The sequence below is a fragment of the Dromaius novaehollandiae genome, chromosome 1, assembly GCF_036370855.1.
Source record: "Dromaius novaehollandiae isolate bDroNov1 chromosome 1, bDroNov1.hap1, whole genome shotgun sequence".
In the NCBI taxonomy this organism is placed as follows: domain Eukaryota; kingdom Metazoa; phylum Chordata; class Aves; order Casuariiformes; family Dromaiidae; genus Dromaius; species Dromaius novaehollandiae.
The window spans coordinates 74,469,756-74,483,296 of NC_088098.1; the positions used below are offsets into that span (position 1 = coordinate 74,469,756).

General features: G+C 41.6%; 1 protein-coding gene across 3 annotated transcripts in view; it reads right to left on the bottom strand.

Annotated features, from left to right (window-relative positions):
- The window catches only part of PHF21B (PHD finger protein 21B), a 161,664-nt gene that overhangs the window by 56,004 nt on the left and 92,119 nt on the right, over window positions 1–13,541 (bottom strand). For 2 of the 3 annotated variants that reach the window (XM_064516843.1, XM_026114079.2), the window contains exon 4: window positions 10,679–10,993. The exons of the other annotated variant lie outside the window; for it this stretch is intronic. In XM_064516843.1, coding sequence (XP_064372913.1) covers window positions 10,679–10,993 — 315 coding nt within the window. The remainder of the gene's footprint in view (window positions 1–10,678; window positions 10,994–13,541) is intronic. 3 annotated transcript variants of the gene reach the window in all.

A 13,541-nucleotide genomic window follows, 5' to 3' on the forward strand; every position in this document is an offset into this window, starting at 1 on the left:
CACGTGAATTACATACATGTTAAACTCAGGGTTATGCTCAAATGAAGGACAAAATATCAATATGTTCTCTGAAAATATGATACTGAAGCCTGATTGCAAGATAAAGAAAAAGAATTTTGGTTTGTCTTACCTTGCCTGGTACCTGGCCTAATTTGAAAGGGCCTATGTTTCAGTTTTCGTAATGATAAAAATCCAAGTCCAAAGCAAGCCTTTCTACCCACAGGCCAAAAATACGACTCAAGTCTACAGTGCACCTCCTGCACAAGAATTATCTGCACTGAAGCAAGATCAAGCCCAAGAATGATTTAAAAGCAGTCAAAGAAGAGGCAGACCCATGATAAATAAGTTAGTAACTAGTCTTTTCCCACACATACACACATACATGAAAATCAGAAACACACGATATAGCTGTTAACAGCCATCCGCCAACACTCTCTCCTTGTCACTGATGGGAATTGAAATACATATCTCTTGCCATTCAGTTATTCTCTAAATTTAGAGATGAACAAATTTGGTTAAATTTGGATCAGATCACTCTCTGACTCACATTATCCTGCAAGGTAGAAATCCTTCATATGTCACACACGAAAAAGGCCATTGAATGTAATACATAATCCCTTACCTTTAAGAGATACTGTACGCAGTCAAAGCAACAAATAGAAAAAAAATATTGTTAAACAACAGGAAGCCCATACAAATAATTCTGAAATAAACATCAGAAAAGTGCTTATGTGTTTAAGGATGCACTCAGGGAGTTAGGTCTTTAGCTAATATACTACACATAACTACATTACTTTGAGCACAACTCTATAGATTCCTAAGCCGTGAGGCTCTGGCCTTTCATATAGGAATATCTCCATAGACAGATTTCTTTTTCTCTCACTCACATACACAAATACTTTTAATTGCTTACTGTGTAGCAGTTTAACTTGAATCTCTATAAAATGGCTGTGATGTGAAGAAAAGATAACAACTAAACCCTAACATCAATAAGTGCTAATAAATATTAATATAACATAAGCACCACTTTTACTGCAATGTGAAATCAGTTTATTATCCACAGATGAAATCAAATTGCTGCCTTTATTACTGTCAGGAATGACTTCTAAGATATTTCTATTTACTACTTGAGTATTCATCAGCACTCTGTATTTACAACATTCTCTCTCCCTCACCCTCTCCCTCTCTTCTAATTATACATAAGATAATCTAAGAGCAGTATTTTCTGGTACAGTTTTCCAATTAATTTAAATATAGACGCAAATAGACATTAGGAGATTAGTACCAGACCTATGGCCAAATCTTGGTACAGTTCTAACACCAACAGGAAATCTCACCATGCTTGTGTTTGTAATATGAACATTGAAAGGTGATAAATAGGAGTGTGCAGTCCAGTGTCAAACATTCAAATTCCTAAAAATCAGTCAACTGCCCCACAAACCACATGGATAATGAAAAAAACCCACCTTTTGATGGTAAATAAAACTAAGATGTTTGGCTATATTCCAAAGCCTTTCATTTCCTAAAGTGGTGCTTCTTATTACAGTAACAGTACATGTAGAATAAGTGGATGTTTTTATGTATCCTGTAATTTAGAAAATCTAAGAGATGATTTCTCCGCCCCCCAAGCTGATCATCTTTCATTATTACAAACTGCACTTCAAGTTTGAATCACACAGCCCTCAAATTTTCTATCCATCCCCTTCCATTCTTGCTCCCCCATTTTAAATAGAACTAACATGAAAATTCTGACATTTGCAAGAATGCTTGCCTGGTAATTTACGGGAGGCACAGACAGCCTCCAATTACAACGAAATAGCTACAGTGTATTACCATTTTTAGAGCATTCTTTGGTTTTCTGAAGTGAATCAAAGCTCTCCATGGGAACTACTCTGATTAGCATCAAAACAATAATACGTTATAAACTCAGAGCACTAGAACAAGGGACTCTGAACTTTATTTGCTTACATGGATGGCATATAAGTATGTATAAAAATACCACAGAAACTTCCATAAGAGGACTGCCTATACATTTCTGTATTTTAAGACCTTCTTTATTAGAAGTTAAAACAGCTCCCTAGAAATGGTGTGAAACTTAAAAGCAAACATTTTCCCCTCCTTTAACCTGGTCTCCTTTGTTTGATTCTCTATACACAAGTCAATTAATTACTTCTACACTGTTTAGAAGAACCTAGGTGGTATGAACAGGCTGAAAGCTCATTCACTTTCCTACAGTATCAGGAGTCACTGACAAACTGAAGTTACTTTCGTTTATCTCCTTTTTCTGCTCATATTCTTTGGTAGACATTCTTCTCAGATACTTGCAGGGGAAAACCTATTCCATAAATACTAAAGTAGCATCCATAGCTACACTCCCAGTTCACATGAACCTAGACAGGGGACATTTAGTGACATGAACCAGAAGGCAGAACCACAGTGTGTTCTCCAAAATTGTATCTTTCTGTTGTTTCCTGGGGGTTTAAGTTCCTGCAGGCTGTCTGTTTGGCATTCCCCACAGAAACATATTTGGCAAGGTTGCTCCTAGATTCTTAAAGCAAAGCATCAGATAATCAGTGTGAGCGTGCGTCCACTCCTGCTTGTCCTTTCCTGCTGAATAATCCACGGCCTTCACTAGAAATGTTTGGCTATGGAAGGAATACCATGTTGGGCCTAATCAGGTTTTATTCAGTTGCTGATAGTCTTTATTCAGTCATTGATCCCAATGGGTGTTTGACCCTATTGTTGACCAAATGAAAACGCAGATTGAGAAAAGCAGAAATCCATGTACTTCAGATGTATTGACCATATACGTATGTCTAGGATATTTAAAAAGGAAGCCATTTATAATCAGGAAGCGCTTATAAGTGCTTATTCTGAATCTGACATTTAAATATCCCATCAACAGCAACCAGCATTGCAAAACGGTTTAATTAACCTGAAAGGATGTAATTTTATGCTATTTAGCAAGAAATACAATTTTTAAAGTGCTTTTATGCAGGATATATCAGAGTAGTAAGGCCAAATTCAGCTCTTAGCTACCCATATTTAAATATGGAGTAAATTCATGTACCTCATTTAACAAATCTGCAACTAAGATGGTGTAAATACAAGCAGAATCTGTCACACACACTGTATAATCCATTTCCTAAAATTACTATGCTCTTTACAGCACTCTAATGGTAGAGTTAAAAGTTAGTAAGCCCCAATTGGATCATAGGATTTTGTCTGGGCCTTTGAATCTTTGGAGTTACCCCTCCCCTTGTCTTTTTTTAAATTTCTCTGAGACACCTCTCCACTTCTACATTTACAAGTATATCCTGAAGATTACTTGCCTTAAAGCTATCAAAGGATGATCCAAGAGACTGAAAATATGATACTGAATGCTTCCACCTTAAGAAAATCATCAGAAGCCAATCTTGGTCAGTACTAGATCTTTCTACTACATATCCTTTGAGGTCCAATACTAAAGCAATCCAACATCTCTGTCCTATTCATAGGCACATTGTAGCTGACACCCTTCTGAAAGCCACAGAGAACAATCTCAGATGGTATGGTCTACTGGACAAAATATAGGATTGCAATGGATGAGTCTGAGCTCTCTCCTGCTGTGTGACCCTAGAAGTGACCCTCTCTACACCCTGATTCCACCAGGAATTTTGTCTTGACTGCTTGGATTGTATGCTCTTCAGCTGACACACTCTCCAACAGGCATGCCTTCAGTGTCTACCATGGAGAACAAACAGGAAGGATAACCAAGTGGTTAACATGCTAATGTGGCTCTGCTTCAATTCTCTGTTCTATCAAAGTGTCTGTGTGCCCCCAGGCAAGACACTTGGGCCCAGATACCTCAAACAAAAGTTCCAATAGGATATACACCAAGGACCAGCTTTTTTACTGTGAGGGTGACTGAACAGTGGAACAGGTTGCCCAGAGAGGTTGCGGAGACTCTATCCTTGGAAACGTTCAAAAGCTCTCTGGACAGGGTCCTGGGCAACCTGCTCTACGAGATGCTGCTTGAGCAGGGGGTTGGACTAGATGATCTCTAAAGGTCCTTCTAGCCTCAACCATTCTGCGATTCTGTTCTGTGATACTTCAGAGAATCTAGGTCTTTTTCTCTCTGACTGAGTCTACACAGTCCTGTTGCAACATCAGCAAAGCCCTTCACATCAAATTCCTATCTACACTGCTCTCTTTCACAGCAGCTCAAATGGGTTCCCAAAGAGGATTTTGATCCTTAAGAGTTCTCCATGGGTTCCTCTGATGTTGTCTAGTTGGATCACACTTCAGAATTCCTCTTCCTACTCTATGAACCTGTGTCCCACAGGGCACGATGGCAGTGACAGCACTACAAGCTCACTCTTGGGCTTGTCTGTCCAAAATCTTCCTGCCACAAGCTTTTTGCATAGTTCTCTCATGTATTGTTATTTATAATAGAATGCTTTTGCCACAGTAAGTTCTCCACATAAACTAGCAGAAGCAGATAGCTCAGAGTACTAATCTGGCCCCAGCAGGAAACTCAACCTCCTTTTCATATTTGAAGAGATTCTAAGAAACAGCACAGTCGGGAGAAAGTCAGTAGGAACTGTCACCCACACATATAAATTATTGTCCAGTTGCTCTAGAAGAGACACCCAGAAACTAGCACCAGTGCCAAAGAAAATGAAGCTGAAGTAAGCCCTCAGCAAAACCCCTCAACATCTGGAAATTCATGAGCTACTGCTAATCAACCCACATTTGGAGAAAGGTATGATCTTATCTGAGGATACTGACAAAAATCAGTTTGATCATAAGACTGGACGCCATAGATTCCAGAAAAACAACTATTTTTTGATACATTATAGACAGCCTGGCATGCTTGTGATGCCAGCAAGACTCATGGTCCTCATGTAGATTGCCAAAATGACCATAGTCATCAAAAGCCACAAGGCACTGTCTTCATTTTTCCCCTCGCCTGGATCTATGGGGATCCTCTCGATTTCTCTTTCATCCTTCCCTGAGCTCACTAGTCATCATTTCAGTCTGCATGTTGGCACACTGAGATCAGTGTGGATGCGGAAGATTGAGCAGCAGGTCAAGAAGCACATATGAAGAAGATGGATAAAGAGACACGGCAAGATCTAATGTGGACATGCTCCACGGGCTTGTGGGACAATTCTTGTTCCCAAGGATGCCGACTGCAGTGTGGACATGTCTGAGGCATTCTCAGAATGACCTAAAAGGCCAGTCGTGTGGAGACCGACACAGCGATCCTGCTCAACACAGCCTGTGGGAGTTTCCTGTGAAGGAGCATAAATGGATCCTTTATTTCTCAGTTTTCTGATGGTAAACTGTGGAATAATAGCACTTTAGTCATAATAACTCTATACTGTGAGGATAAATTAACTATTGCCTGTACTCAGACACTCTGGTAGCATGGATCATAGAAAAAAGCTATATATAGCCATATAACCAATACAGATAAATATATCTATAAATAAAACCTCTAAGTACTACTGCAATACAAATAATAAATAAAAGGCAAAAAGACTTAGTCATACAAGCAGGTGGATTTCCAGTTATGGAAGAAGCACTTTTACAGAGAGCAGAATAGAGCACATTAAGTGGGATGGAGAAGAAGAAGGTAATAAATCATTCTATAAATAAATTATTTTGAAAAATGGCCATAACAGGCAGAGATATGTTCTTAAACTTTTGGAATGCAGTTCTTCTAGTATATTAAATAAGCAGATAGCTAGGAAGTATGTATGAGCATCCACCTACACATATAAACATTTTTTCCTGAAAAAAAACCCCAAAACAAAACAGATACCCATGTAGCCTGCTCAAGCTAAACAAGGATACAAGTAGTTCTTTGAGCTGTGGAGTTAATGAAGCATTTGTGGAGAACAGTTTACTATCTTGCTAAGAATTTATAGCACTATAAATCCTCATGCTATATTTTACTTTGAAATAACCTCCCTGTATAGACAAGCCCCAAGATGCAAGAGCACATGTGCATGGGGAAGCCTGCCAAACTTTTCTCCAGCTGATTCAGGGAATACATGTGTGGGAAGGAAAGAATGGAGAGGAGCAGAAAGCAGATTTTATGCTGCTGCTTTTGGAGTCCTCATGGACAGAAAGGAGTCATTGTCTTGCTAGAATGCTTTCAAAGAGCCACACAGAGTAACGGGGGGCTGAGTATAAGTTAGTGGGCAGCCCTACATCAGGATCACAAGTAAGAGTCAGTTCTTTATTACAGCAGTATTCAAGTGTACCCAGTATCTATCTACCTCTCAGTTCAGGAGCCTTTGGGACCTATGATAGGTGAACAGCATACATACAGCAAATGACAGGTAAATACAGAGAACATTGCTTACTCTGACAAAGAAAGAGCCAATTCTGGCAGCAGTCTAATTCCAGGGTCATGGTTAAGTTTAAAGCCAGCAATGCTATGCTGTGTAGAGATAAAAATGCTAGTTGCAAACAACCTAACTGTGCAACCAGAGCAGTGCAGCTGCCTGAGAGGCAAAGGCTACTTCGAGCAATACCCAGCATACTGCTTCCAGGACACAAAATACCTCTGCAGTGCCACTCTGTGCCATGCTTCTGTGGAGCTACTCTGTGTACTCCTATCACAGTGCTTCATGGCCCAGTGCAGATATGCCCTTCCAGTGCTTTTTTCTTTCCTCTCATAACAGCTCCTGAAAAGCAGTTCAGTGGTCTGACAGCTGTATTCCCCCCCTCTTTGCTTGTTCTCCCAATAGCTGGCTGATCCAACTGCCTTTCAAACAGCCAAAAGGCTTTCTGCTTTTTCCAAACTAGGTTCTGTGATGCCTGCTGGCCCTCAGTTTTGCTGTTTAGAAGAGAATGAGGAGGTGGCAGAGGGCATTTTCTTTACTCAGTACATTGTTCCAGCACAGCAGATGGGACTTTGTCCTTCAGCAAAGCAACCTCAGATCCTGCTTGCAGTTAGGATATGGTGGCTAGGATAGAAAATAGCAAACACCACATAAACACAATTACAATCAAAATATAATTTGAGAGGTTTATATTAAAATCTCTTTATAGTAGGAGGACAGGTATGCTGGTGTCCTACATCTATCCAATAGCCACAGGATATTCTCTATACAGAATAATGACAGCTATTCACTGAAGGCAAAGCACCCCTAGTGTACATACAGCGTATGCCAGCAAAATTCAGACAAAGTCAGCAAAGTTCTGCTGTTGTCAACATATCTTGCTCCAGACCATTCAAACGAAGCTCTAAGCTTGAGAAAGAGCTGTTCTCCTGATATCACTGCCTCTACATTTCATCACTGTAGCTCCTTCAGTCACATCTTCATACACTGGATTGACACTTGAAAAGCTGCCAAAGAAGTCTTTAGTGTAGACATACTGCTAGTTTCTGGAGCTTACAATTTCTGATGCTTACAGATCCCAATCATCATTAATATCACAATATTTTTTCCTTCTAATAAGAGGCATGTTAAATATCTGATCAATCCTCCAGTGTTTGTTATGCACATATTTATTTAGATACTCTTTTCAATGCAGATATTGCTTCCATTACAGTCAACAATGTTTCAAAAACACTTTAAAAATCTGCTGTGTAAACAACAGCCTAAAATGAAAGTGCTGACACACAGCTGCCCAAATGAAAATTCTGTAACAAACTTACATTTAATCTTATCTATATTTAAAAGTTGTGTGTTTAGATACTATTTGATGCCCTGTTTCTTCTGCTGAGTTTCATTTAGCATTTCATCCTTCCTGCTAGATACCCCTTGAGATGATCATATGCACAGCCTGATTCCCTTAAACGCTTTTGAGCAGAAAGCGCTGTTCAGAAACTCATAACATTGCATTTCATGCCCTTGCCCTTTCCCTCACTTTGCAGATGCAGGGGAGAAGGCTACACTACACCAGTAATCTCATTTACTACTATCAGCTTCCCACCTTAACCCAGTTTGCAGGAAGCTGTCATTATCTGCCATCTCACAAACTTCATACATTCCAACAGAAAAAAAATTAGTTTTCTGAGCTATAACAATGCCACAAAAAAAGAAAAGAGGAGAAAGTAAGTGCTTATTAATAAGTGTCAACCGTGAAGTTTCCCACTGACGTTGCAGTGCTGGTAGCTAAGGTGTTACTGGCATTGATTTGTAATCACCACACTGGGAACAGTCAAGAATACTGAGCATGAAGAAAGAATAGAATTTTTTTTTGTTGGACCAGAAAAAGAAACCTTGCAAAACAAATTTAATTTGGGTAGAGCAATGATAATTAACTTACAATCCAGCACTAAGCTTCCTGACAGCGTAGGGCCAAAGGTCAGCTTGCATTCTTATACATTTACAATTCAGTACTTGTAATTGTTTTCATCCCTGCCTGCTGACTCTGTTTCAAAAAGAGAAAATCACTTAGTTCTCCGTTTCAGAAACTTGCCATTGCACAGCTTTTTCTTGCATGAATTACTAACAAAATCAATGAAACTAAATCATGAATCAGTTGTAAAAAACGTGGTAAGGTGAAGACATTTCTAAAGGAAAACACTGGACTGCTTCCTCCAGTAAAATTAATGCCAAATCCAAATGGAAAACAATACTCCTGTGCTACTCCACTAATGGCAAGCTTCAGCTTAAAATGAAATTGTTCTTCATGAAAGAAGTTGTAATGCTGGGGCAAATACTGTTTCAGGTTTGAGGAACACAGCATAGAAGCACGCGCGCTAGCATCACAGTTCTGTTCCAATGAGGTACAATGTACTGCTAAACGTAATAGGACTGGAGACATGGAAGGTAGAAGTGGGACTTGTTTGGCCTTTTGAAGAGATACACAGGAAGCATTAAGGCTAATTCAACAGCCCTATAGCTTGCCAGACTAGAAATTGTGATCTCTGTAAGAGTTGTTAAAGGAAACAAGTTTGCAGCCAACGACACAATTCAGGCTAAATACATTAAATGTTGTTTCAAGCTCCTTTCATTATTGTTTTGAATCTTTTCTTCCTATGGCTTCTGACAGTGATAGTAAAAGATAGTCCTTCACAAAATGACAGACCACTGCAATATTGAAACTTTTATCATTTATATGGTTATCATTTATATGATTACTTTCCAGGATTCTAAGAAATATCTACTGCAATATCTTCAAGTATCTTTTCAATAAAGCATAAACAACACCTTCAATAAAGAAAATTACCCAGCATGAATACAGAACAGAAATTCAAAATCAAATCCCCTGCACAATTACTATATTGTAACAGCTAAAGACAATGACATTTCTCCAGAAAAAGTGACAGAACAATTTAGTTCCTGAACAGGTTGCATGTGCTTTCCCATTTGTTAGCTGATTTAATAGGTGATAGACATTCCCTCTCTAAAGTTTAGGAGGAGGCTTCATGGGTATGAAAAAGCCTCATACATTCCAATATAACCTTGATTTAAAAATGTCTCCAGTTTTTTGCCTATTGCCCTAATACACATTTTGTTCTTCTATCCTGACTATTAGAGATTAAATTCCTGAGCTTGTGGAGAAGAATTAGGCTACAAAAAATACATTACCACAGCTTCTCTGTGCAGAAAGTAGACAAAAAAATTACTTTTCAAGTGTTAGCAATAATAGTTTACATCTGTATGTCCTAAGTTTTAGGAAAAGGCTTTCTGACTTTCTTTGAACTTCAGATTCATCAGGATTATTTCACTCTCCTGACACATGCTCCAAATAGAGTAAAAACTTCTCTTTTGTTGCCACTGACTGCACAAAATTGTGTGTCCAGGACAGAGCACTCCTTTCCTTTTCGTACTCCCTCCTTTCACTAATTCAGTCATTCTGTTTCATGCTTAGACTACTACGAACACAAGCATTAAAAAAAAACCCACCCCCATATTCTCAATTAGTGTAACTGGAAGATACAGTTTGGTAGCCTGCCAGCTCCCGTAGAGTTTGCAGTTTCTCCCTCCGCCTAAGTGAAGGAAGGTCTGAACCACTCCAAGGATATCTGAAATGATGGCACCACAAAGAGACTCTCCACCCCTGCAAACAGTGCCTGAACCCACAACATGGCAACACTTCCTTCAACTACTTTTTTAAGAACTGCTTCTTAGCCAGAAAAGTGACCCCAAAGGGTGAGCAAATGGGAGCAAGCAACAAGAGTGTTAAATTCCCAAGCAGTAGGGCCATCCCCTCCACTCAGCTCAGCTCAGCGCAGCCCTCCTCTGCCAGACCCACATGCCAGCCCATGCTGGGTCTCAGAGGTGAGAGGACCTGCCTGTCCCCCAGAGCCTGCCAGACATCAGCAGTGCCCCGTGCTTCCGGGGCGGGGGCAACTCTCCACACCCCCAGGGGTGGGGAAGTCCCCAACCCCCAAGGGGGCAAATCCACACACGCCTGGCGAGGGGCAAGTCCTTACACTTCCAGCGGGGGAGGGGCAAGTCTCCACACCTCCAGGGGCAAATCCCCATGCTCCCGGGGGGGGCGAGGAGCCTGTGGGCAAATCCCACACCCCCAACCTGAGCGTGGCCCTGACACTAACCGGAGACCCCCTGCTCCTCCACAGCTGCGGCCCCACAACCTCCTCAGAGCCACCACGCACACGCGCCCCCTCTTCCCGCCCCGCTCGGCGCTCCCCCGCCAGCGGTGGCGGCCCCGCCCCGGCCCGCCCCTGCACCCTCCCCGCGGCCGCGGCAGCGCCCGCCGGTACCTGGGTGTTGGAGCCGAGTTCGGGCGCTCGGCGGGCGCTCACCAGCTTGGCCGTAGTCTGCAGGTTGATGGGGGCGCTCTGCGGGGGCTCCACGCCCGCGGCGCTGCAGCCCAGCCCGCCGTTGAGGTGCGCCGTCACCATTGCGATGGGAGCCTTGGCCGGCAGGACGGAGATGGCCAGGCTCTGGGTCGGGCTGCCGCTGGGGCTCCCGCCGCCGGATGCCTTGAGGAGCGCCGGGACGCCGCCGGGCTTGGCGCTGCCGCTGGCCCCGCTGCCCACCAGCACGGCCGCGGGGCAGCTCCGCACCGCCAGCTTCTGCCGGGGGAGAGAAGGAGAGAGAGAAGCGCCATCATCACCCGCCGGGCTGCAAGAGGCGGCGGCGGCGTGGCCCCCCCGGCCCCTCCCGCCCCCGCTGAGGAGAGCACCCCGCCGCGGCGGCCCGGCTCCCTCGGCAGCCCGCGGCGCCACCGGAGCCGCTGCGCCCCTCGCCGTGGGGCGACAGACCGCGGAGGAGGGGGCGGGCGCCGCGCTGCCCCGCAGCGCGTGCGGCGGCGGCGCCGCTAACAGCCCCTAACGGCCGCTAACGGCCCCTAACGGCCGGGCGCGGGCTGCGGGCGGGGCCCTGCTTCGCCGCTGCTGGCGGTGCTTTTCTGTCAGCCTCATCCGCGGTTTAACTGGATTTGCATCTCTTTACTCCCCCACCCCTTTAAAAAACGGGCGGGAAGGAAGGGCTTCACGCCACCTTGAGCACTTGGCATAGAGGGTTTGTGGGTTTCAAGAGTCTTTTTTCCTTCGGTATATGTTTACGGCTAGAACTAATCCCGCTATAGGTCTAGATATTCTAGCAGCTCCAATTAATACTACTAATAAAATATTTTTAGACGTAAAGAACGTTATTTTTCAACTTTGCCTTCCTCCCATCGGACTGAACTGCGTTACACTTGGTAGCCTTATGCTGAACACTCCTTTAGTTCTCGTAGTTTCTCAATTTACTTTTGATTCATTTTCTGTTTTCCCTTGATCTTCATTATATTTTCTCTCACAAACTTCCACTGTTTTTCCAGTGGCTTCTTCAAGCTAAGTTTTCTTCATAGCACCCATGAGTAACTCGCAGTTGTCGCTATTTTTCTTGACAGTTGTACTTTTCAATTACTACAGTGGCTGTTCTGTCATTTGGAATATGATTACATTTATTACCATCTATTTACAGCATCTGTTGTAAGACTTGTAGTCAAGATTTGTATAGCCTCTGTAAAGTTGCCATATGGTAAATATCTGTGGTCTGTGTAAAACATTCACTTTTGGAAAGAAAAAACTTTTATAAACTTGTACTTAAAAAAAATCTTCTCAGAAACTGTTCTTACTAATGCTGTTTAGGCAGGTTAAGTATATTTGGAAAAATATGATTGGTCAATCTGCTTGATACTTTTAAGTATCTTATTCGTACAAGACTTAATCTCAAAGGTACTTAATCCTGCAAAGACTTGTGCCCATGTTTAACTTTCTTCCCTGTGAATGGTCCTATCAGCTTCAGTGAAATTATTTCTAATGAGCCTTTCTGGAAACTTAACCACATTTATAAGTCTGCTGCTGTACTATTAAAGTCATTAAGAGTTTTGTTTGCAATTTCGGTTGTTCAAATACAGTGTGTGTATAAAGTCATAAACATGCTTAGTTCTTTCCACAGTCAAGGTTAAAAACCTTACTTCTGGGAATAAAGTAGAAGCTGTACAGTACAAAACTAATTAATTAATATGGCTTTTAAGAAAATACCTTCTTACCTTTAACCCTGTTACCTGCTTTTAAGGCTGAAAATCTTCATTGTCAAATATATTTGCTCCAAGGACTGTAGCTTTTGTGCTTATCTGGACTCATAAGCATGCATTTTACTAGAGATACGTTTCATATTTTAATATAAAGAATTAATTTTTTATATGTCATCATTACCCTAGCAATCATCACTTTGTATAAATTATTTCAAGCTTTGTTCATTTTTGCCTTCATATTTTATTCTCCATCACCTAACTAGTTATTTTAAGGGAAGCATATGCAATATTTTCCTTAAAATAACCTGTTCTGTGTATCATAGATATTTTGAAGAGGAAAAGAGAACCTTTCTCTGCGTACAGAAATACGCCCATCTGTTGACTTAGAAATACTCAAGTGAAAGCCAGAAAGCTCAGGTGTGTTGTATGCATGTGGAAAAAGTTGCACATGACAAAATACCATAATACTTCTATGTGGCTATTGTGTTTTGGTACAGTTTTTCCTTTGTATTCCTTGTACTGCTTCAATGTACTAGCACATAACTGCAAATGCAAAACTACTGCACATATGAGAGCTGAATGTTACATCTTCACAACTCTACCGAGAACCTCCTTGCACAGTGCCTCATTAATCTGTACAGTAATACAGAGCTTGCAGTTTAGGATTTCAGCTCTGGAGTTATATTTTTCTTTCAGTTTGTCACCTGAAACAGATTAAAAGCTCACAGACCATAGGAAAAAGCTATATTTGGTTACAAGGATGTAAATCCATTCCCTAGAAGTAAATGGAATTAGTCCAGGAGTGAAATCCTAGTTCTGCTGAAGACAGTAGGAGTCTTGTTGCTGACATTACTACCACTGGGATTTCTTTTCTGTGGAACTAAAAGCTGTCTCTATCCCTGATACCTATTATTTCCTTGGTCTTCATATTGCAAAAGTACATGTTAATCTTTGTCCTCAGAAATGCAATGAAAAACTAAACGAAAAACTTCTCACAGAAGCATTCAGTGTTCCTGTACTTATTCCACACTTTCACTTAAAGGAAATAAAATTTCTAAGAGGTAATATTCTAATGGTATTATTATAGCTTTACTTTT